The 26,631-nt window shown below is 40.5% G+C and overlaps 1 protein-coding gene across 13 annotated transcripts in view; it reads left to right on the forward strand.

Annotated features, from left to right (window-relative positions):
- The window catches only part of ANK3 (ankyrin 3), a 436,797-nt gene that overhangs the window by 268,326 nt on the left and 141,840 nt on the right, over positions 1-26,631 (forward strand). For 8 of the 13 annotated variants that reach the window (XM_075257453.1, XM_075257455.1, XM_075257457.1 and 5 more), the window contains exons 2-7: positions 3,353-3,457; positions 4,990-5,088; positions 7,430-7,528; positions 17,736-17,834; positions 18,012-18,197; positions 22,936-23,034. In XM_075257453.1, coding sequence (XP_075113554.1) covers positions 3,353-3,457; positions 4,990-5,088; positions 7,430-7,528; positions 17,736-17,834; positions 18,012-18,197; positions 22,936-23,034 — 687 coding nt within the window. Of the gene's footprint in view, positions 1-3,352; positions 3,458-4,989; positions 5,089-7,429; positions 7,529-17,735; positions 17,835-18,011; positions 18,198-20,240; positions 20,265-22,935; positions 23,035-26,631 lie in introns of all 13 variants that reach the window. The other 5 variants (XM_075257454.1, XM_075257456.1, XM_075257461.1 and 2 more) reach the window with 1 other exon arrangement.

Here is a 26,631-nt window from a genome sequence, read left to right on the forward strand (position 1 = left end):
AAATTTGCTCGATCGCGATCTGATCTTTCCCGATCTCAATCGCTCAACCCTATTAATGATATATACATGAATAGGGTTGAGCCCATCTTGAGATAACCTCTGACCTCGATCCTGCCGGAAAAGATTGGGATCGGAATTACTATCGCGATCGTGAAATTTACTCGATCACCGATCAGAATCCGATCTTTTCCGAACCCAATTGCTCAACCCTACTGGTTCCTCTTTTCTGTTCTTTTTCTTTTTTTTTTCTTTTTTTTTGGAGCAGTAATGGCATCATTCCTCACCATTACAGGGCTAAATAATTGTCAAAAGAAAATGGAAAGAATACCGGGGAATTTTTTGGTTAACGAAATATCTAGGTTGCTGGCGGTATGTAGCCTTGGTCAATAAAACTAGGGAGCTTCTGAATAAATTAAAAAAAAGTTTTGTTCCCCAAATACTATTGGCAAAAAATTAGGCTGGTAACAGGTAAGATAGAGATAAGATATTCCTTTAATAGTCCCACAATGGGGAAATTTCAGTGATACAGTTTCATAGATGGTACAGTAGTATATAACAAGAGAGAAACACATAGAAGCTCATGGCAGATAGAGAAATCCTAGGAATCATAGCAACTAAAAAAGAAAGAAACACAGACACAATGCAGGATCATTTAGTTCTCTGTGCAGATTGATGTTAATAATAATAATAATACAGCCGACTTGGTTGTAGGACACGAGGAGGGGGGTCACAGCATGTGGATATAACAAGCAGAAATTTTTGCAGAGGTGGGGGACATATGCAGCTATCATGATAACATGTGGCAGTTCCTTTGGTAGGTGGTGAGATCTCCTGCTCACAGCTGATAGTTCGGTATCTTGCATCAGCACTATTGTCCTTTTAACCACAAAAAATGCCCCAAATGTCCTTCATCACAAGCCGTCCTCCTCCTCCTTACCACAGTGTTCTACTGCCCCAAGGAAGTCAGAGACCATCCAGGTATACAGGGTGCTGCTCTCTTGCCAAGCTTCCATAACTCCTGGGGTAGGTGGGTGATGGTAGGTTCCCAGGCTGTAACAGTGTCCCACATGTCCACAGTAATAGACAGAAATACCAGTCCGCTGTAGCATCTTCACACATCAGCAATTGACGCCAGAAATCATCTCCTTGAAGAAGAAGTCTGCATTTCCATGTAGGTTTCTCTTCCATGCCGCATGTTGAGCCATGCTGTCCTAGCTGGGGGGATGGTAACAGGCACATGTGGAAACCAGCTGAACCAGGTCTTGAGTCCATGCTTTACAATGGAAACCAAAGGAACAAAAAACTCCACAGGGTCTTCCATTCGATTTATAGTTGCTAAATTCATAGTGCTAGATTGCTTGGTTACCGGATTCTTGAAGATACAGAGAAAAAGAGTGAAAAAGGAAAGAAAAGCTTGCTCCCAGCTTGGAGCACTGCATCAAGGCAGCCAGCCTCTCAGGGGGTGGCGCCTAAAAAAAAGGTATGACCCCTTCTAAACATATTTTTTTTCTAAAATTATGAGAGCATAGATCCTCAGGAGTTTATAAATATAATCTTAGACCATTTCACTACAGCTACTTGGTGAATTTGGCCGCAACTTCTGTCATGTGACCAAAAACTCTGTCTCGTTCTGCAACTTCTTCATTAACGTAAGTGGAAAGGAGCCGCATTGCGGCCATGAGTGTGCTGTGACTTGTAGTTGCAAAAAAATTCAGCCTTGCTCAATCTACACTTACGGAGTCATGGGATGTCACAGCCATCTTTGGTCACACTACCAAGGTTGCTTTGTAGCCCAAACCTTAGATTAACAATTATCAGATGATCAAATAACTTAATATCATGAATTATAATGTGGGAGTTTATACATGTCACAAATAATACAAGTAATTCATATCATATGTTATTGTATCACTTATAATTTTTCCAGACAGATTTCGGGGTCCCTTCTGTTGTTCATTGACTGCTAACCTCTAGTATATTCTGTCTGTGCTAAGCAACAAAAAAACACATTGGCTTCTGTCCCAAAGCAGGATGCGAGCGGTGCTGAGCATTTGTTTTTGAAACAATTGGCTTATTTAGAAGGGGTGGACGTGTGTGAACTGGATCCATGACGTCTGGTGCAGTGCGCTCACTGTTTACATAAACATCTATGGAAGGGGCAGCGACACAACCATGAAAAATATGAATACATGTATTCTCTACAGCGCATAAAGGGGGCAGATTGTTAATTGGAATTGCTGGCGTAAGTCATGTACTATAGGATGATGGCGTGGGAGGATGTGTTGAGCCTTTATAGTAAAAGTGATAGGGTGAGACTTTACATCATTATCACTTGTGATACTGAAGTTTGTTGAACTGCAATTGTGTTTTATGATACTGGCTATTTATAGTGAATGGCTGTGTCTTTTAGGCAACCAGCGGACACCAAGGGTGTATAGATGTGAGGAAGTATATCAAGAGTATTCAGATATCAATAAATCGGCAATTGCCAAAAAAACGTACAATAATCTTACCAAAAATGCACTGTAAGAAGAAAGCCTAAATGATGTTTAAAGGGATTTCCAGGGATGACCTATTTTTAGGATAGGTCATTAATATGTAAACTGTGGGGTCCAACACTAGGGACGTATGCAGAGGCTGCAATGTTCATGCGGCTCTTTCCCAGTGCCGATGACCTTATGTTCATCTGTCATATAGTAATGCAGCAGTTCAGTCTCAAGTGAATGGAGCTGAGCATGCTAAGCACAGCCTCCATAATACGTAACACACTGTGCTGGGTATTCAGGAAGAGGCTGTCATGCTTATTCAAGTACTGCAGCCTATTCCTCCAGCTGATCTGTGGGGGCCTTGGAGGTCAGACCCCACCAATCTCATATTGATAACTTGTCCTGTGGATAGATCATCAATATGTATCTTCCAAAAAAAACACATGTACAGCTGAGCATTAGATTCTGGGGTATAGTATTATTATTATTATTATTATTATTATTATTATTATTATTATTATTTATATAGCACCATTAATTCCATGGTGCTTTACATTTTTGGGGGATATATGTGTGAGGCTCAACATTACCTTTTAGTAAAATTCTATAGTATCATACTATTATCTCCCTAAGACCAATCAGTTATTACACCTGTCTTTATTCTAAAAAAAAATGAATAAAAAAGGATAAATTATTCAGAAAATGAACTTTACATCCACCATTGCCATAGACTGATACTGTATATGCTTTGTTTCTGTTTTAGTTCAGGACTTTTTTTGTACATAATTTTATTTTACGTTCGGCAGTGGTATTGTGAGATGACTGTGCAATAAAGTGATGGTATGTATGTTTTTTCTGTCTTGCAGCAGTCTGACACAAGTGCAAGTTACCTGAGAGCTGCCAGAGCCGGGAACTTAGAGAAGGCTCTTGACTATTTGAAAAATGGAGTGGATATCAACGTCTGCAACCAGGTAATGCAGCTTATCCTATATGTGTTATAATATGATGTTCTCTCTGCGGACATTCTTCCTCTATTATACCTATACAGAAAACACCAGCGTTTCGGTAGGTATAATTGAAGTGCTGCGATTTACAAAAATTCAATGGTTTTTGAAATTACAGCATTTTCACTACAGATTTTTTTCCCCTGCATTGTGTTGATGGGATTAGCCAGAATCCCATCCACTTTACAGGTAAAGTAAAATGTAGCGTGGCACGTCGGCCTAAAGATACTGGATCCCTTCATGCAGGTAGGGTCTAGATTAACCAGCGACTAGTAATAGCCAGTCTCTAGTTATAGATGGGTCCTTCCTTTAACTTTCTTCTTGACTGGGCATGTCTAGATGTGTGTGTCATTGATGTGAGTCAGACAATGTTCAGATATGTGTTATGAGATGACCAGTTTTTCATTACAATATTGTTTTGCAATTGTGTGATATGGTATGTGTGTCCATGTGCAGCCACCCAGTGGTTGTGTTGTGAGTTGCGGCTTTTCATGGGTTTTGCTTGTATGTCATATAGGGCTGCGTAATTAATTAGATTAATTCACCATTTTACAATATCACGAATCTGATTTTCACCAGAATCTTGAAATTGCCATTAGCCCTGCTCTATAGTCTAATATATTCCATTCAGGCTTTCTCCTCCCACCACAAGCTATGATCAACCATTTCTTCAGTAGTTGGTTGGTAAGATGAGGAAGACTCCATTGTATATCTGACAATCTCTCCGTATGCCATCTCACTGAACTGAACTGAGCAAAAACATGAATATTGAGAATAAGAGAAATTGCACAAAGCTTAAAAAATATTGAGATATTATTATTATTATTATTATTATTATTATTATTATATTTTTCTTTTTTTAGGAAAAATCTCCCATTCCTAATGTTGTGATTTAATCAGTTTGATGAGAAATTATAGCCTTTACCAAGATGCAATTTCCACAATTTTATGCATATCCTGCACTAGAATTCTTTTGAAATTCAATCAGAAATGACATCCCAGCTGATTTATTGGGAACTTGGTGCTCTAGTCCATGCTACAAAAAAAAAAAAAAACAACGCACATTTGTTCTTTTTCAGCCATGGATTTGAAATGTGTGATTTATAAGAAATAAAAACAAATAAATGTGGTTTCTATGTAGAAACTAGGGGCAGCCACACACAAATCTCGAATTGGTGGGACAGCCTTCCTGATTTATTTTGTTTGAAAAGTTTGTCATGAGAACTTCGGCCTGTAAATGAAATATATTCCCAGTCATTGGGAAGATAGAAAAGAGTAGGAACTCAAAGACAGAGCCTTAACAATGAAGCAAAGGCAAGGGGTGATAGGTTGGAAAGGTGCGAGGAGACATTAGGGGGGACCAGTCTGAGATGTGGTTGACCTATTGAAGGCTGAGGATGGAGGAGTATAGAGTATCTAAACAAAAAGGGGATGAAAGTTTCACAAAACTTTTTTTTTATTGCTATGTGCATGTAATATTGTATATTTCTTTTTATCAGAATGGATTGAACGCACTACATCTCGCATCTAAAGAAGGACATGTAGAAATAGTCTCAGAACTCATCCAACGAGGTGTTGATGTGGATGCGGCAACCAAGGTTAGTGGCTTTATTTCAAATTTATGTCATATATCCAGTTTTTAGGTTTAGCTCAGTCTTTCACAATCCTGGGCTTCGGGAGCAGACACAATGCCTTTTGTTATGATGGACTTACTGTGGAAGGGGGTGGCTTCTGCCATATTACAAGCTCTCTTGACAAAGCTTAATATCTGCAGAGCAATGTCCCCTCTATTTATCAGTCATTTGTAGTTGTGCACTACTTCCCAAGAGCAAGGAAATAAGAACCAGAATGATGGTAAAATGTCTCATCACTGTGGTGGGCTATCAAGAGCTAAATAATTGAATGTAGGGCAACATTTAGTTCTGTTATATATGCTTAAGTTCTTCATTAGGTAATAAAATCTATTCGCTCTATAAGCACTTCTTCCTGAAGTTACTGCACTACTTTCTTCATCAATACTGCCATGCAAGACAGACAGAGAAGGCTTTCAGCTCTTCAAGACACAAGAATCTAGGTGTAATTGCAACTTGGGGTTATCCAACTTTCAAAAATTATCTGCAGATACATCCACAGCATTGCAACATACTTGCTGTTCTCTTGCGCACCCTTTGGTTAGCGTTATTTTCCTTGCTGATCCTTGTATCAGTGTTATTTACAAGCAGTGATTCTATGGAAAAACTACACTTCTCATAATTCATCTGTCTGCTCTTAGTCTATGTGCCCCTTTCTTCTTCACACTCCCTTCCAATGGCTTGAAATGCACACAGAGAGGGGAAGTGTGCTTGCAAACAGAACATCACTCTTAGGTCATTGACCTGAAAATAAATCTGATAAATAGTGCTGAATTCAAACAGGATATATATCAGGAAGTGTTTTGTATTGATTATTTTCCCCCAAATCCTTTAAAATCTCATATTGGAAGGGTTATTAGATCAAGATGTTTCATTCATAAAGGGGATTTATGTTATGTTACTATCATTGACCTATCCTTAGGATAAGTCATCCTTATTAGAACAATTGGGTTCTGACACCCAGCACCCTCACCAAAGACCCATGTGCGTACCACTTATACCAGGGGGTCACATGGTCCATTTGCAGCTTTGTTCCATGCAAGGGAATAGGACTGAGCTGCAATACCATACATAGCCACTATAGAAATGTATAGCGCTGTCCCTGGTATTTAATAAGCTTTAAGGAGCTGGTTGGTGAGGATGCCTTGGGTTGATATGATATTAATGAAAAGAAAGTTGAAAAGAATGTCTTATTGCATAATGTCACATGTATGATAAATGTTCAGACTTACATTAGATTTCTTTTCATCTTCAGACCTAATGATAATCATTAAGAATTCCTTTTATTGTCTGATTCATGAGGGGTTATCAAAGCTAAAGCAATCTATTACAGTTAGAAATGCAAATACAATACTTGAAGGGGGCCTCTGCTGACTACTGACCACAATGATTCTTCAGAAAGTCTTCTAACTACTCCTGGACTTCCCATAGACTATATACATCTGGGTAGTCCACCCTGCAAGGGCGTAAATGTATGGGGAGACTATCAGCAGGAAAATCTGTATCAAACTAATGACAGTGCCTTGTAGGGCGGCTTCTACATTTTCCAAAGATGCCTTGCTTATTCTACATTGCAGCTCCATTTTCATGAAAATTGGTGTTTTATTCTTATGCAAATGAATTGAATAGGGCTTTAGGGGTGTTCCTCTCCTGCATGGACTTTGTCCGCAGTTAGAGATGGTTACTGAAGTGGAGAGCAAAGTGTGGAACATCTCAAGCAATGTGGGTAATTATCTAGGGCGGAGAGTGAAGCCCCAGCAGAAGAAGAAACTCCCCTACAGTCCCATTCAACTAATTCGCATAAGAATACATTTGTGTAAGTAAAGACAAAAGGAAATAAATGAAAATAAATAAATAGACAAAAGAAAATAAGGTAAAAACAAAAAAACAACCTCATGTCAGTCCTCTTTGTGATTAGCTTATTGCTAAGAGATTTAGATAAAGTCTTGTCCTGCTGGGATTCCCAGTGATCATCTGTAGGGAAACCATACAGTAACTGATTAATTTCCCCTGCAGCGCCACCACAGGGGAATTTAAGAATTACACTTTGTCCATTCAAATCAGTTTGTCTCCGTGATACAAGACAGGGTCAGATAAAGCAAGAGATGTTCTTGGTAACAGTCTTTACTAATAAAAAAATTCCCTAAATAGGTGATAAAAATGGATTTTCTATATTAGATAACCTCTAACAAAAGTAGAAAATGTTTTTTTTTTTTTTTTTTTTTATGAATACGCGTTAAAGTGCAATGTAAGGTAGATGGAAGTAATAACAGCAATATTTTTTTTTATCAATTTCCTTATTTTGCAGAAAGGAAACACAGCACTTCACATAGCATCATTGGCTGGACAAGCAGAAGTCGTAAGAGTGTTAGTAACAAATGGCGCGAATGTCAATGCACAGTCACAGGTAAGCTGTCCGATGGCAATAGTGTGTGTTGTATACATTTGCTTAAAGGGGGTGTCCACTTTCATACTAATAATGAGAGACATATGTTATTGTTTGTATTATAAAAAGTTGGACTGCTTTCTCTCAGTGGATAAATACCAGTCCATGGTCATGTGATATATACAATCCATAGTCATGTGATCAACATACAGGTGCACAGCTCGTTATAATCACAGCACAGTAATCAGACATCTGCCTGTAATGTGCAATGCACCTGTATGTAAATCATGTGACCATGACCGTATATCACATGACCATGACCGTATATCACATGGCCATGGATTGATTTTTATCCCCTGGAAGTAAGAAGAATGAATGACCGCAAACAGAGATCTAGCAAACTGTGAGGAATTGATATAGAAAGTATATTGGGAATTTTACAAATTTTTATTATACAAACAATAATATTTGTCTCTCAATATTGGCCTGAAAGTGGACAACCCCTTTAAAAATAAGAAATCATTGAGCACAACAATGAAATGTCTCATCATATATATCTTCTTGGAATGCTTAGACTGATACTTATAGATAAGATATCTTGTCTGTAGTGAGACACATTGAAGGGGCAGAGATTTATACTACTGGTCCCACATTATGGTGTTAAGTTTTTCTAAATATGACATGCTACTTCCCCCTCCATGCTCTTTGTATGACTCTAGTGGTAATTCTGCACGTAGTTGTTCTTGTGCCAGAAAAATGGTGAAATTTCTGACTGATATCCATGCTTGTTCCTAGTTTACAAAGGCTTCGGTTTGAGGTGCACAAGACTGTCCAAGATGCCCCAGAATTATTGTCAGATATGCAGCACTTACGGTAATAATTCTGGGGGCGTCTGATGTCAGGGGAAATAGGCCTGGCCTAGGAAATGCAGGTCTTAATAAATCCCCCTAATAATTTTTAGCCAGTCATTGGAATAGTAGACGTGGTAACATTGGGAAAATCGGTTGCTAGTCCACTTACGTAACTTTTCTAGCATAGTAAAGCTGTGTAGGACTGTGGCAAGAATGGACTCCCTTCTCTAACTATAGTAAGAGACCGTATGATGTGTTTAATACAAACAAGTTGCTAATAGTAGACTTTACCATAGTACACTTGTCACAAACAGATATACTTCAGCACTGCTTTGGCAATGTGTCAAGTAACAATTTCAGAGTGGCTGTCAAAATAATTTCATACATTGAGAAATGGAAGCGCAGTGCAGTAATCCTGTGTAATCTAGGAAAGTTAATCTATTACTCATCGCTCAATATAATATTCCAGAACTAAATGTCAGAAATTCATCATAAATTGCCAGAAAAAAAAATAGAATTCATGTCAAGTCAGCAGTGATACAGAAGTTGAGCTGGCGCCAGTGTGGGAGATGTCCAACCACTATTGTGTGGGCAACATTAATATTCAGTCACATAAGTGGACACAAGTGCAGTGATTTCTCTTCAATATGGCCTTTCATCGCGTTTGATGCGAAATAAAGTCAGAAAATAAATTTTTTGTTTCTTCATTATGTTAAAAGGGATAACTGCTTTCTGAAGAATGTTCTGACATGGCATAAAATGTATACTGGCACAAAAGGTGAGGGGGAAGCTGTTCAGATGGTGGTGTGGTGACAGTAGTGTTATTGGAGGTTGTAGGCCTTCCTGAATAGGTGAGTCTTCAGGGCCTTCTTGAAGCCTGTGATGGTGGGGGTCAGTCTTATGTGTCGTGGTAAGGAGCTCCAGTGTATGGGGGATGCATAGGAGAAATCTTGGAGATGGTTGTGTGAGGAGCGGATGAGAGCAGAGCGGAGTAGGAGGTCATTGCAGGATTGGAGGTTATGTGTGGGCAGATAGTGGGAGATTAATTCAGAGATATATGGAGGGGACAGGTTGCGGATGGCTTTGTATGTCAGCGTTAGTATTTTGAACTCTATTCGCTGGGCTATGGGTAGCCAGTGGAGGGACTGGCAGAGGGGAGCAGCCGATGAAGAACAGGGGGAGAGGTGTATCAGACGAGCAGGACAGTTTAAGGTGAACTGGGAGGAGGCGAGAATATTTGCTGGAAGGCCATGGAGAAGGGTGTTTCACTAGCCTAAGCGGGAGATTATGAGGGCATGGACGAGCATCTTTGTAGTTTCAGAGGTGAGGAAGGAGCGGATTCGATGGATGTTCTTGAGTTGGAGGTGTTAAGGGTTTGGCTGAGGCAGCGGACTATGGGACTGGGGTAAGTGAGGTTCCATTAAATTTGATAGATTGGTCAAGTAGGGAGGCCGTGCGAAGTGAGGTGAAGAGTTTCTAACAAGAAGGAATGATCAACTGTGTCAAAGGCGGAGGAGAGGTCAAGGAGGAGAAAGACAGAGTAGTGATGCTTGCCATTGTCTGCTAAAGGTTGTTGGTGACTTTGGTTAATGCAGTTTCTGTGGAGTGATTGGGTCTGAAGCCTGACTATAGTCTGTCAAAGAGAACGTTGGACTAGAGATAGGATGATAGTTCGGAGTGGACGTGGTGTTCAAGAAATTTTAAGGCGTACGGGAACAGTGAGATGGAGCAAAAGTTGGCTGGAGAGGACAGGTTTGAGGGATGGTTTCTTAAGTATAGTTGTGACGGTAGCATGTTTGAAGGTGGAAGGAAAGCATCTTCTGGTTAGGGATAGGTTGAAGAGATGGGTTAGGGCAGGAGTAAAGATTTCAGTGAAGTTGGGGATGTGACTGGATCGGATCAAGCGCGCAGGAGGTCAGTTGGGATTTAGAAATTAGGGTGGAGAGCTTTTCATCTGTGACATTGGAGAAACAGGATAAAGATGAAGAACACTGAACAGCTGGGTAGAGTGGTTGTTGGGGTGTAGGGTGAGACTGTCTCCGATGGAGTCAACTTTGTTTTTTTTTTTTTTTAATAAGAGGCAAAGTCATCAGCTGAGATAAGTGATGATGAAGGTAGTAAATAGCTGGGTTTGGGTTTGCTGGAAAGGGAAGATATGAGTGTGGTGAAGTAGACCTGACATGTTGAAAGCCATGGACACGAAGAGTAGGTGGGTGTTGTGATAAGAGCTGAGGCTTAATATGGCAGTACATGTTCTGTGTCATGTCAGACATCTGAATTTTCAAATTCCTTCAAAGGAGAACACTTCAAAAAGCCTATAAGAGAGAATTAACATTCAGTATTACTGAACTACAACATCTATTCCACTTTGTTATCCTAACTCTTGTAAAAAAAAATTCATTGCAATTCATTGTTTGGGTCCCCTGACAGACCCGAAGAGCCAGACCGCTAAAGAACACACATAGTCTGACAGATCCCATTGACTATAATGGGTCTGAAGTTTTGAAACTTAAAATGGTGCCAAAAAAAAGTCCTCCATGCAGGACTCTTTTTCTCCACTGATTTTTTATGGTCTCTGTGATGGAGTTTCCAACGGAGACTCCACCGCGGATGTGTACCCAAAGGTCTATTATGTTTGGTAACTGCAAAATTATAAAAGTGTAGGACATACCATACCTCCCAATTTTCTGTAGAGTCCAAAAGGGACACTCAGGTTTAAACTTTGTTTGCATCTCTATATTCTTGGATAGTTATTTTTATTAAAATATTAGCACATACAATATCCAAATATGGACATTTTAATAATAACCTGTTAAGGTGATTTTTGGACACTAAACCACCCATAGGTCCTTTGGGTTTAGTGTCCCAAATAGAACACTTTTATAGCTGTCTGCACCTGGAAAAAACCCAAAACCATTAAATATATTCCTGGCACCGTTGTTTTGAGAAAGTACAGCACAGGTTTGTGTGGCCAGACGTCAGGTGCATGCACAATGAAGCCAAGGTGTATTTTCCCAGCATCTGTGAATATCTGCACAGGAGCACCAGAGAGGAGTCTGAGGAGACTCATCTCTAAGTAATTATAAAGGTTTATCTTTTCAATGTGGGCATGGACAGATTTACAATAGGGTTAATTGGAACACTAAACCTCCAGTCCATAAGGACCTGTGGGTGGCTTAGTGTCTCAAATCACCCTTCCAGGTTCCTTTTAAGGTCTAAAATGCCTCAATTTATGACATATGTAAGGCCTGGTTCACATCTGCATTTGGTATTCTGTTTGCGGAGTTCGCTTGGGGACCCCTGAACAGAATACCGAATGCATTAAAAAGCGGTGAGCAATGAAAGCACACGGACTCCATAGACTTTAATGGGATCTGTGTGTTTTCCGCGCGGTGTCCGCATGAATCATGTGGAGAGAAAAGTACTTCAAACACTACTTTTCTCTCCACATGTTCCATACGGACACTTTGTGGAGACCATACTGACTCCATTATAGTCTATGGTGTCCGTGTGCTTTCATTACTCACCGCTTTTTAATGCGTTCGGAAGCGGACTCCCCAAACATAATACCAAAGGCAGATGTGAACCAGGCCTGATATACAGCTAGGGACTAGATAGTTACTTTCTGGAACAATGTAAATGACTACTTATTAATCACAGTGATATACATTGTGTAGCGGTGGTGCTCAGTATTTCAATCTACATTCGCTATCAGTATGTCCATAGTGTGTGGGAGGAAACCCACACAAGCATGGGAAGAATATACAGACTCCTTGCAGATGTTGTTCTTGGCTGCATTTGAATCTAGGACTCCAGTATTGCAAGACTACAATTCACAGAGCGTTTCATTTTCAACCTATAGTAGTGTTTAGGTAAAAATATTGCAGCGCTGCAACCCAATAATTCTCCAGATTAGCGGGTGTCCCAGAGGTTAGGCCCCCTACTAATTATATATTGATGGTATAGCCTAGCAATATGCCATGACTTTTTAAGATGGTAACTCCCTTTAAGGATTCCAGCAGCTCCTTCAGTGGCAGGTTCTGCCCAGACGAGTTCAAAGCTGGTACTTATGTATCTTCAGCACAGTCGTGTAAACTGCATTGTTACATGGTCTGAATAGCTAATGAGAAAGTAAAGGAGTGTACAGCCAGCTACATTTCCTCCTTTACTAGTTTAAGAGGGGGACAGGCAGAAATATACTATAAAAAATGCCCAAAATTGTTAAGTAGTGACCGTCTTTTAAGCTATACTATGCCAAGTAGTACAGTCGCACCTTCCTTGTTGACTTGATTGGCAGTGCTGAGGATTCGGCATTACTTAGACCTTCCCGACCTCCTGCTCATCTACAGTAGTTGCTTTTTTGTAAGATCTTTGTTCAGCTGTTGCAGGAAGCTAGTTTAATGTGAGGATGACAGCTGCAACTCCCAATCTCATCTGCCGAGATTAATAGCTTATCTTTGTGGCCCTTGAAGTACAAATGAGAAAGGGTCTGGATTATCTTTTTCTAAAGAGTCGGAACTTCTTGGCTTTCGATTGGCACATTGTGCACCCAAAAGTTTAGTTTTAGTTTAACGTAATATTTGACCCCCAAATCTAAAGGTCGCCAGTTCCATTTAGCTGTAAGACACTGTAGATATTGTAGATATGAATCCCAGATTTTGGCTACAAAATTGGAGTTTATGGAGAAAAAGTAGTCACTTTCCTTTTAGAGATATCAAAATTCTTCTTAAGGGCTAGTTCACACGTAGTTTCAGGTCAAAAAACCTCCTCTCATTGAATTCAATGGGAGCCGGTCATTCCCTTTTTCCACAAGCGGCATTTTACCGCTCGCGGAAAAAGGAAGCAACCTGCCCTATCTTGACGTCGATTCTGCAGCGGAAACCACCACGGCGTCTGCGCCAAGACTTCCCTCCGGACTAGGCCCATTCGTTTGGGCCTAATCCGGAGCGGGAAGCCGTGACAGTCGCGGCCAGCCACGGCAGGCACATTTTGGTCCGAATTCTGACACGGGTTCCCGTGTCAACATCCGGACCAAAGAACTATATGTGAATTAACCCTTAACCCACCAAGAGATTTTGTGTCAGAAGGGGGTTAGCCAGTTTTAGTATCCTGCTGCTGAACGTGTAGGATCTTCTAAGATGTAGGCTTTAGGTCCTCAAGGTATAATTTTGAATGACTGCAGCTCCCCTAGAGGTAGGGAAGAGCATTACAGACCCACTTGATATTTTACCAATTTAGGGTCCATTCACACGGAGTAACGTGCCGCGTGATGTGGCATGTATACGGCGTGTGAGACTTTGTGCGCCATAAAAGCTCCCATTGATTTCAATGGGAGCCTGGATTGTATACGCCGCGTTATTTTGCAGCCGTGATTTTGCATCACGCGGCACGTTACTCCATGTGAATGCACCATTATAGTGTAAGTAAACATTTTTTTTTTCATATATCAATAGTGCAGATGAAGAGAACAAACTCTGAAGTATACATCATTAAAGAGGACCTTTCACGTCCTCGGGGCACATGCAGTGTAATACACTGTCAGCTTTCTAGTGGTGTATTACATCGCATGTGTCCCGAGGACATGAAAGGTCCTCTTTAAAGAAAAAAGCCTGTTTGTAACTATCACTGCTGTCTTGGGAATCTGAGTGATCTTGGTCTGTACTTTTATACATGAGCATTGTCAATTTACAATGCAGTCTATGGAGAGGGGAAGTGTATATATAGAGAGATAAGAGGCCATCTATACAATTAAATGAGTCCAGGAAAAGGCTGAATAGTAATAGAAAAAACTGTCTTTCTGCTTTGAGGAGCTCACTCTTTTTCCTCACCCTTCCCTCTCCATAGACTTCTTTTGTACATGTATGAGCAGTGGTAAAAGGAGGCAGATAAGTGAAGAACCAGACACTTTTCCTTAATAAAATATGTCACAAAGTTTGTTCCCATCACCTGCACTATGGATGTATTAAAATAAAGAAGTGAAATCTATGCTTTAAAGTTAATTTTCTATAGGGAAAACATGTCTTATTCTGTTATTTAAAGTGGACATTACACATTAATATCTAAGTTGAGCTGCTGAGCACCATAAGTTCTGGTCAGAATATCCACTATGTAGATCTTCCAGATGGCCATGCAACTTTATATCCAGTACATATAGCATTTTGTAAGTCGAGTGTTCCTATATATCAATGAATCATTTGTTCTTAAATATAGCCTGGGTATAATCCCATTGTCAGACCAATATTTACAGTAAAGACCCGGGGTTTCTTTAAGAATAGGCCTATGTAAATCTGATGAGTGATTTTTGGCAACTTGAGTTTATGCCATAGGCGGCAACATTTAAAAAATAAATGGTCAGTGGGATTTTGCATGTTCCTTTATTGGATGAAAGCTGCTTTCTTGGCAACCCTTTTGCTTTAATATCCTATAAATGATATTAAATCATGTGATAAAAATGAGGCAACATCCTGTATGTGTTTGATGATGCTCAAATATAATAAAAACTAAAGTATAATGAGTATGAGACTACACTATTATAGGGAGATGTAGTTATAGACTCTACCCTATAAACCATGGCACACCTTCCCCTCCTAAGTTGTGTTTCTATAGTCATTTAACCTGACTTATTACAGTTATTTGCTTTCTGGAAATTCCATCCAGAACCTCTCAGGGGTTTCTCAGAAGATGATCATTGGTGGCAGCCATGCCATGAGCTCTGCTAATGTTCTCTGTCATAAGTATTTGGGCTCTGCTTCAAATGGTGTGAGAAAAATGTTCAACAGCTGAGCGGGTTATCAGATTGTATAGAGACTTCAGTACTCAAAGGGAAAGATCATATACTAAGAAGGGTCTTTGAAGAATAAAGTAAAAGTCTTTTTTTCACTCCCAGTGACCAGTTTTAGTGTTTATTCACAAGTCTGCTTTTCTGGACATGTGTTGCCTGTGATCTCTGTGGACAGTACACTCTCCCATTGATTCTAAATGGGCATTTGCAAACATTCTCCTTACTTCATGGACTGTTTGTCAGTGGAAAAAAAGCAGAGACTTAGGCCTGGTTCACATCTGTGTTCGGTATTCCGTTCGAGTAGTCCACTTGGGGACCTATATGCATTAAAAAGCGGTTAGCTAAGAAACCACACCTTCAATGAATGTGATTAGACCACAAAATGAACCACAACAGAGTAAGGCACGGTTCACATCTGCATTGGTGTTTCTGTGCCGGGAGTCTGCTTGGGGACCAACCGAACAGAAACTTATAGACATTAAAAAGCGGTTAGCTAAGAAACCACACGGACCCCATAGACTATAATGGGGTCCATGTGATTTCCATTCAGTGCAATCATGCAGGGAGAAGCGTGCTGCTTGGAGTTTTTTCTCTCCACATGATTCATGCGGACACCGAGTGGAAACCACACTGACCCCATTATAGTCTTTGGGGTCCGTGTGGTTTCTTAGCTAACCGCTTTTTAATGTCTATAAGTTTCTGTTCGGTTGGTCCCCAAGCGGACTCCCGGCACAGAAACACCAATGCAGATGTGAACCGGGCCTTACTCTGTTGTGGTTCATTTTGTGGTCTAATCACATCCATTGAAGGTTATACGTCCATGAAAATCACAGACATCACATGTATGGCCACATTTATCATTCAGTCCAGCTACAGCACCACCAGGGAAGAGATAAAGCATTACACATCTTCCATGGAAATCAAAAGGCTGTCTATGTGCTGTAGTAGACATATAGCGGGTACTCTACATCTTAACACCAGGCAAAGGAAAGTTCTGGAAACTTTGCCTCTAGATCTGCTCCTTCTTTGGCACACATAGTGAACATCGGGTCCCCTTCATGTGGTGTCAACATTGCCCTAATTCTATTACTTATGTTGGCAATTATCTTGTCTTATGTTTCAAAAAAAAAAAAAACAACCTGCTGAAAATCTCCAAGCTTAATTTTTGATGAGTGACATAATGCAATGACTCTCTGCAACATCTGCCCACTCTGAGCCAATGTGAGGTCATGGCTTCTCCCAACAATCTATGAAACGCATTCCTGGCTAATCTCCCCATTGAACACTTACATCAGGGCTGTACAGGAATTTTCCACAGTATTCCCCTGTTAATCGTATTTTAATCACAGAAGCAAACACCAAGTGCAGAACGTCGGGAACATGTCAGTGTCACCGAAACTAGATTAAACTATCCCCTAAACTCTGACTGTAATATCAAGTATGGCACCGCATAAAATAACAATGCTGTACAGCTTATGTATGGTACATTTTCTGTTACTTTTTATTAAGTACTTGCCCCTGGCATAACTGAGTTATATAGGATTAGATTATCTCTTTCTTCACATAAACTTTTTTTTCAATCTGAACTGGAGATTTCCTAAAACCTCTCATTGTGCAGTTAAGGTGATGGTACATGAAGCAGGAGACATTGAAGCCTGTTTTATAAATGTCCTTAGATAGTCAACCCCACCTGTGCTAAAAACGCGACCCTCAGGGGCATTTGCATAACCCATGGCAATTTCCTGTACACAAGAGGATTGTCCACGTTCACAGTAGAAAATATAATTTTTTCCAGGCATACTTATTCATTTATTGCATGATTTTAGCAAGATGGCATAGTCCCAAAACAAAGTCAAAGTTACTTATACCCATGCACAAGAATAAACTAAAGCCTAGCCAGTCTTGTTAAAAATCACCAAAGATGGTTTGGTTAAGGGTATGTCCACACAGGATGTATAGTCAAAACTGCTGCTCTGTAGTTGCTACGATTCCACTACAAATTTTGAGATGAACCTTCAGCAATATCTACTTATGTAATATGTACATTCGTCACCAAATTTGGTTCAGAAGCCACCCTATGCCTAAGATTTATTTATATCACATCCATCTTACTGGTACTGCAGAAAATTTACGGCACGTATATAAATTGTGGACATAACCCTTAAAGGGATTTTCCAGAAGCAGAATTTTGGTAGCTTATGGCTACGATAGGCCATCACTATCAGATTGGTGAGAGTCCATCTATCCTGTCCATCAGCTGTATGAAGGGGCCACAGCATTAAATGCTGAGAGTTGGACCCCAACCAGTCTGATATTGATGGCCTCAGAAGGCAGAGGCAGTGGAGATGGCAAAATAATGTTGTGCTGTGGCTAATACTTGGCTAGAACACTGAACTACAGAAAACTTAACCAAACTCCATACAATAACGTGAATATACAAAGATCTTTTTTTTTATTATGGGTTACAAAATGAATGCAATGAATGGGAATCCTAAATTTATCAACAAACCTACGTTTAGGTGATGTTCCTGCATAGATGAGCTAAAATGGATACAAAATTACCGAAATCTTAATTTTGCCTTTTTTTTCCCTTTAGAATGGCTTCACTCCACTGTATATGGCAGCACAAGAAAACCACTTGGAAGTTGTGAAATTTTTGCTAGACAATGGAGCAAGTCAAAGTCTTGCTACAGAGGTAAGACTGAACTTTGGCAAATGGTTCCTGTGCATTTTCCCTTTTATGCCAAGGTTTGATGATCTCATGATGCAAGGTCCGAGCATATTGTCTATTCTAGTCATGGGTTTGGATGTTTTTTTTTAACCAGTTTCTATTAGTTTTCTCATACATTGAAATTTGTATTTGCTCCCTCAGGATGGGTTCACTCCTCTGGCAGTCGCCCTTCAACAGGGTCATGACCAAGTGGTATCTCTTCTTCTTGAAAATGACACAAAAGGAAAAGTCCGTCTACCGGCTCTACACATTGCTGCCCGGAAGGATGACACAAAAGCAGCAGCTCTTCTCTTGCAGAATGACCACAATGCTGACGTGGAATCCAAGGTTTGTACCAGTTATATGTGGCTATAGACACAAGAGTGTGCATGTTATATAACAGTCAAATATCTTCCAGCAAAGCATCTCCCAAAGAAGCATTGCTAGCCCTTCCTTCTATTAATCTTTTACCTCCATTGCTTTCACCCGACATATAATTTTACTTTATGTAGTCATTCTGTTCTGAAAATTTATGGCCATCATTTTAAGTTGCCAGTTAAGTTTATTTCTTATTATCTATTTTTAATTTGTGCAGTGCATGTGCCAACACAATCTGCTCACGGGAATGTCTGCGGCGCTCAGATGCTAAAATCTTATTATAGGAGGGCCGTACATAATTGTAAAGAAGAGCACATAGACCTAGTATCGCAGACATGGCCAACAATTATAGTGGAGAAAGCCTGAGACACCCGTACAACTCTAGAAATCTATAGGATATAACTGCGGGCACATTAGATGATCAACAACATATTGCAAATGGGTCTTTTATGGACGGGCACATTAGCTTGTACTTTTTATTATAGAGATTCTGTATATCACACAATTGCAATATTTATCTGTCTAGTGACTAAACCTATCTTAGGCTTGTGTTGGCATACATGAGTATCTGTATTCTGTATGTTACCTATGTCTATATAACATGCAAGGTCATACATTAGCTCGTGCCACAGGTCATTTACATACTAGTTTGATGACCCCTTGCCGACATGGCACATCAGTCCAGAATTGGACATAGGTCAGTATAACCCCTTTATACTAATTTGTTTTTTGGGTACTCTATGGTAGTATTTAGACATTGTATACCAGTATTACCCTTGCATGACCCATGCAGAAAAAAAAATGGACACCTTTCATAACGGACTCAAATGGACAGTAAATGATGGCTTTCAGTAACTGTCCATTATATGTCCGTTGCCCATAGACCTCAATGTTTAAAAAATAAAAAAAAAACGGACACTTGGGCACTAACTGGCCATTTTTTCAAGCGGACAGAAAAGTCAGGCATGTAGGATTGTTTTGTCCGCTTGAAAAGATATGGTTGTATATGGACACTAAAGGACAAAAGATAAAATCCCATTGAAACAAATGGAAATTGCAAACGGACCAGTTAGTGTCCGTTGCTGAAATCTTGTCTGAATAATAGCCGCGGACACTGCTGAATGGACACCAACTGTAGTGTGAACACCCCCTAACAGATCTATTACTCACATGATGAATATATTGCTATCCCAACACCGCTGCACCAGTGGTCCCTGTCAGAGTTGGTGTATTGGGCTTCAGCAATGATGTATCTACCCTCCTTCCCATGTGTCTGCCACAGCCCATCTCTGACCATAGCAGACTTGTGCCATACATTGCTAAGGCATGAGATCACGCTAGTACATCATTGCTGCACCCAAGTAACCAAAGACTGACAGGGTCATCTGCTGTACTGGAGTGGTAGGGGGTTTCTCAAGTGAGTAATAGGTCTGTATTTCATTTAATGGTAAACCCCTTCAATAAAATGAGGACCTCCACAATATTCTGTATTATGCCTAGGAGTCACTACAGACCAGTCACAAAGCTACCACAAATATTTCACTCCAGATGAGATTAAAGTCAATGGCATTCTCTGCTTGTCCCAGACGAATCTTGATCTATTTGTGTGCCAACTGCAAGTTTAACATGGGTGTAATTTTGTGATAAGGAGCTACCTTAGCTCTGGTCTGGGATGTACCATCCTAAATGACCCATTTTGTTCCATGCTACTTCCTCTGTAAAATCCAGTTTTACACCATAAGATCATGATACATTTTTGTGTATATTTCTGATGTTACCCCATAAACAATTCCAGTTTTGAAGGTCACATAATTTTTGTCTAACCTGCATGATAAAGAATGCAGAATTACTTGCTAACACTGATCTATAAGATGTAACACCCCTTCTGTGCCTGCCTTGTGGTCACCCTGACATATCATACTATGATCATGAAGTCTTTGTCATCCATATCATCACTGGTGGACTAACCATTCATTCTTTTCCCCTTCTTTGCTTCCCAATGTGTAAACATAGGTGATGGTGAATAGGACAACAGAGGTATATATGTACACGCAGTCACTTGCTCATACTTTAGCACTGCCGCTGCTTTCTCCTCCTCTTCTTTGTGTTGCCTCCTATGTAGTATTGATTTGCTTTAGACTATAAGGTAGCATGTGCAATAGGAGGCAATACTGTAAACCGGGCTGTCTGCAGTAAAGAACTATAACAGAGCAACAAATTATCGGCATGTCACATAGCGCTTGTGACGTCCTCGTAAATATTTTATTGGCTTGGTCCTGAGCTGCACACAGTCCTGACACACTGCTTCCTAGACTGTTTTTTCTATTAGGCTTTTCTGCATGACACTTGCACTTACCTGGTGTCAGCAAACCAGTGATCTCTACCGGAATTTGGCAGACCCTCACTTATGAAGCCCTTTGCCGGCTAGCATGGCTAAAACGTTTGCTACCTCTTTACAAATTGCATCTAGTTTACTAGAGACATGGTTTGAAGGATGAATTTGGAAGCTGACTGCATGTTATTAGTCCTGAAATTCCAGTAAGCAGTAGATCACACAATGGTCAATGATACAATGACATGTCTATATGGCTTTATGTAAGAGAGAGGACTTGAGATGCGTTTTTTTATGAAAAATCATAATACAGTATCTGCATAGTCAAGGGTTAACTATAAGGTTTCGTTGCTTTTTAACATAAAGGTAGTTCTGTCCAACCTATGACTCTTCAGCTGGGGTTCACACCAGATGGAGGACACAGATTAAAGACCATCCATTTCAGAATAACCGGAAAGAGAACATGTAGGGAGTATGACACATAGGCCCAGAATCACTAACTGGGCTGCACCAGGAATGGGTATAAAACTGCGCCACATTTTAGACATACAGTAGCGTATTAGGTCTCCTGTGTCCTACTTGCCTCTTTTTAAGTGAGGGGGCAGGGCAGGGACACCTCTATATGTCACACTAGAAAACTGGCAGGAGTTATACCACAAATCTAGATATCGATTTGAGTTCAGGCGTCTGGGACCTCCCCACATGTACAAGAACTAGTAAGGGGCTGGAGCTTCTTGATATCTCTAGCACATCTAGCACACATGGTAGAATGAAATAAGACTGGCATAGGAAACGGCAATCGTATTAATTCCCCCCCACCCCCAGTCATCATGTACTGATCTTGGAGATCATGGCTCCAGTACAGAACAGTAAGGGAACATGCACATGATCAGGATTATGTGCGGATTTTCTGCATGGATTTCAGTATGCAAAATCTGCACTATAATTCATTAGAACTAAAGTCAGTGAGAAATTATTTTTTCAGATTGTTTTTCCACATAGAGATGTATCTATGGTGTGGATTATGTCAATTTATTTTTTTTTCCAGCGGGGAATTCAAAATATTGACCTCACTAAAATCTGCGCCAGTCGGTGTGCATTATCCACCCACACACCCCGCATTCACATGGCTGAAACGTTGTCTTTATGTCGGTCGGATTTTCCAGCCTGAACATTATGCCAGGAGAGTGACTCCTAGCAATACAGTTTTCTATGATACTCGGAGTCCCTGCCTCCCCGCAACAGCCTGTCCTGTAGCAATTATCGGACGAATCAGTATGCCGCTGGAAGGGAGGGACTGCCAGTATCATAGGTAACTCTCCCGGCATAATGTTCAGGCTTGTAAATCTGGCCAAAACACAGACCAAGTTTCATGAGTTAAACTTGATCCTGTGACTCTAGGGTAAAGGGGTAACCACATGAGATGGAAATGATGTAGCCATAAAAACTGTGGCGGCATGTGAGGTTTTAATTGATCGACTGGTAACTGCATGATTTTTTTTTAAATCCAAAAACCACCAATACAATCAACAAAAATGATTTTGCAGGTTAAACAGCATGCTGTCTCATATAGCCCTACCCTAAGCAGGAACCCCCACTTACTATGAGCCGTAGTAGCACCTGGGTGTTATTGCTACCTATGTGTGCCCCTGTAGTTAGTTCCCTACCTACAAATGTGCTGCATTTACCTATATATGTCACATACCTTGCATGATGAAAGCTGTATACAGGGTAATATTGTAGAATGACAGAGATTATGAAATTCTACCATCATAATGATGCAGGGAGTCCAGGTCAGGAAATCCTGCTAATGTATGGACTAAAACACAGCGTAATCTTTGTTGGTGTCAGCGCAGTTGCAGCACATACAGCACAAGAGCTAAAATATTACTAGTGAGTCAGCCCACAGGACAGAGACCTAGTGACAAGTCAGTGGCTCCAAGATCATCTTCATATGGGACTGTCTTCTGCTGGACCTTTGGGGTCAGAGTTTGTGGGCCAGTTGAAGGATCCTCCATTACTCTGTCCGGACAGTCTGACCCTTTGAACACAGAGCAAAAACACATTCCTAAAAAGCCTCCAAGATTTTAGTGACTCGTGTGCTTTTTAGTAGCATAAAAACTAAACTGTGCTTGCATTCAACTTTAAGAAATAATCTAGTAAATGATAACTATCAGGAGCTGTCAGTAATGTTGACAGATTAACCAAGTCAAATGCAGCAGAGAGGAGAATATTGATCAGGTTACTGCTAATGTTTTGTGTGTGTCAATAGGTTTTCAATGTTATTGCCCATGCTTTTGATACAGCCTGTATGAATTACATTGCTAACATTGACCAATGCATAAAATTCACATTGCTCTTGTTTGGTCTTTCCAGAGTGGCTTTACACCCCTCCACATTGCTGCACATTATGGGAACATTAATGTGGCAACCTTGCTCATAAGCCGGGGCGCAGCTGTGGACTTCACTGCCAGAGTAAGTCAAGTATTAAAGTAGCAAATTAATGATAAATTAATAGACTCTCATTAACCTTACTGTTTGTCAGACATGAGGACAGAATTGTCTTTCTCATGGGGCTATGTTGGTTTGCTGTGTTTTTCTTCCTAAACTTTAATGTTTTCATAAAACACTCCATTGCAAGGGTATGCTTATCATAGAGGCAGTATGTGTGGCTGCTATGGGGTTCAGTTCTAGCTGGTCTCATTCCCTTGGGTATAAATGGAAGAGCCTCCAGATGAATTGCACTTGCAAATAACGGGGTGAGGAATTGGTGAAAGGGTCGTGCAGAGGGAGAAGTGTAGAGAACAAAAACCATAGTTGGAGTCCAGTATGATCTATGCATGTGTCTTACTAGTCCAAGCCATTTGTAGGGCCTAATGGCACAGTAAATGGTGATGTCATTGGGAAAGTGTATGATGTCAGTATTTTATGAAATATCAACCAACATGTGGTTGAATTCATTAGTGAACTCTATCTCTAGGCAGTAGAGGTGAGCGAGTACTGTTCGGATCAGCCGACCCGAACAACATGCTCCATAGAAATGAATGGATGCACCTGGTACTTCCGCTTTGACGGCAGCCGGCTGCTTAACCCCCCGCATGCCGGCTACGTCCATTCATTTCTATGCGAGCGTGCTGTTCGGATCGGCTGATCCGAACAGTACTCGCTCATCTCTACTAGGCAGTACAGTTCCCTATATACTAACCTAGAAATATATGCAGAAGGAATTAGAAAAATCAGCTGACATTGATATAGCAGGTGGTGGTATCTTATCTTGCCCTATGTACAGATGTAGCAAAGTTGTTTAACTTTTCACACAAAACCAGTTATCCCCTATGTATAGAATAGGAAATAACTGGCAGATAAGGGAGCGTATGACCACTCACACCCCCTCTGATCAGGAAAACGGGACTTTTGGAGCAGTGGTGAAGCAGTGGTGAAGCAGTGTGTGCGCTGCTCATTTCATTTCAATGAAAGCACTGGAGATGGCCAAAGTAGGGTGTTCAACCATTATGTTCGGCCATCTCCCATGTGCCCATTGAACTGAATCCGGATCAGTGGGAGTCTGAGTCATCGGACTTTGAATGACTTAACAAGACAATGGGTTTGCACTGCAAGTAGTCAAGTTAAACACTGTGATATCTGTATTTATACCACCACTATGCTTTTAGATGATGCAGTTTTTGATAGATCCACATTTGGATTGTGCACAGCATACATGACTGTTATGTGCTCTGGAAATAAAAACCAGGGGAATAGAGAAATAAAAGGGCTGCTCGTGGCCTATGTGAAGCATTATTGATCACCTGACTCATGTTTGCTGTAATGCTATAGAAGCATTATTAGTGACTGACATACAAGCCAAGCATTTTACCTTAATGCATCCTTGCTGATTGATAAAGAATCCGTCCACCACAAGACTATGTCAGATACAAGAACTGTCTCTTATTATTAGCAGTCAGCCAGGCTTTATGTAGTTTTCAGGGACATGATTTTACAAACTGAAGTTACCACAGGGAAAAAAGCAGCAGAAAGATGGGATTAAATTGACAGCTGGGTCTTACCATGTCAAATGGGTGTGTCCCTATGCTGTTTGATACTGTCAGCTCTGATTGGACAGTGTAGAGACACACCCCCATCTGGTAACACCCAGCTGTCAATTTATACATAAGTTTCACGGAGGAATAACCGAAGTTGCAGTTGTAAAAGATCCTCCAAAAATTTTATGAAGATTGCAAATATTTACCGGAAAGTACTAAAAAATACTTTGGGCATACAAGTCCTTAAAGAGAAACTGTCACCAGATCTCAGCATATCAACCCATTCCCAAAAATAGATACGTAAGATAGGGTCACTTGAAACAAACAGTGCTTTCCTTTTGTCAATCGGTGACTCCATTGCCGAGATATTGCATCGATATATTCAAATGATCTCTTTGGAGCACTGAGGGTATTACTGATGCTCCAAAGAGCTTATTTCCATGTTGACAAAAATGGCAATGCTTTAGCAACCTATCTGCAGGGCTGTATCAGGGTTTATCTTGATATACTGGGTTCTGGTGATAGATTCCTTTTAAATTGCACTATCAATATTGGAGGAACCTGGATATACATAGCATCAATACACGTGTGGGAGGTACTGTCGCCATGCACAAGTTTAGGAAAGCCAAATGCCATGATACGGCTATAGGAAGTCCATCTGCATGAGCCCTTAAAGTAGTAAAGAAAATATGTATGAAATTCAAGAAGAACTATAAAAACATGTTAAATAATCATTTCTAAAAATGTGACTGAACGTTTGCTGAACATATCGGCCTATACTAGTATATGTGCCTGTATCATCACTTTCATGTAAAGGCAAGCAAGATGAACTCAAAATATAGGCTTATGTTTTGTATGGTAAAACAGACCACCGATAAGGGCATGAAAACTGATCCGAGCGGATGTAGTGTGAGAATGTCTATTCTGCTTAATGACGCCTTCATTTTGCAGCACTTCAATTAGCTGATGAAGGTAATTGCCTAATGCGAGATGTGCGATAACATGACTGGTACCCAAAAACCTCGTAATAGTAGAAATGTTTAGTAACCCGGTTACTACCTTTAGCCACAACCCAAAGAATCCTGCGGTATCACATGACCTTATACTTTATTCCTATTCTATGTAATTCGAATCTGGAGCAGATTCCTCCCGGAATTTGTCCCCCATTGTTTTCAATGGGAGGCAGAGATAGCAGCAGGACACGGAAAAAAGAAGCGTCCTGCTCAATCTTGCCACAGATTCTACGGTCCACGGCTCAAGCCTCCTTCCTTATTAGGCCCATTTCTGGGGCTATTCAGGAGCGGGATGCTGCAACGGAATAATGATGCACTGTATCGGCATGCGGCTAGAGTGTGGCGAAAATAAAGAGGAATTCCGCCATATCTACTCTGTCCCTCAAGTATATCCATCCATCGCTACTGTATAATAGAGCAAATTACAGCGATGCACAACATACCCTTCTTATGTATGTAACACTTGTAGATTTGGAGTACAACTACTCAATAGTCTTATGCAATGAGGCACTGGAGGTGGGCTCGCCGACTACACCTCTTGTTTCTTTAGTACAATTGGTGGTGTCATGGCAGTGGAAGAATCAACTCTCACTGCATGGGGTGGCGCAGACAGAAGAAGATAGGGGTCTGAGTGCCAAGAGCAGTGCTACAAGGAGCTGAAGTTCTGCCCCAGGGCACCAACTATCTCATTTACCATAAAACTTCAAAGTTGTTTTTCTTCCAAATGTGACCTATATAACAAAGCTGTGTTATGTATCATTGTAATGTGTCTGTAAAATTCGTTTTTAATATAAGGTGCTAAATTTGCTTAAAAGCCATTTTCAGCTCAGCAATTACTAATCAAGGAGAAGCGGCATCAGGCTAATGGCGAATACCAGGCTTATCTGCTGCTCAAGGATCTGCTAATTGCAGATCTTCAAGGCTGGAAAGAAGCTTAATCTAAAATAGCAATAAAATAATATTCATGTCACATAACACAGCCTTCATGCAAGTTCCCAAGTCCTAGGTCAGTTTGGGTG

This window comes from Leptodactylus fuscus, chromosome 10 (assembly GCF_031893055.1).
Source record: "Leptodactylus fuscus isolate aLepFus1 chromosome 10, aLepFus1.hap2, whole genome shotgun sequence".
In the NCBI taxonomy this organism is placed as follows: domain Eukaryota; kingdom Metazoa; phylum Chordata; class Amphibia; order Anura; family Leptodactylidae; genus Leptodactylus; species Leptodactylus fuscus.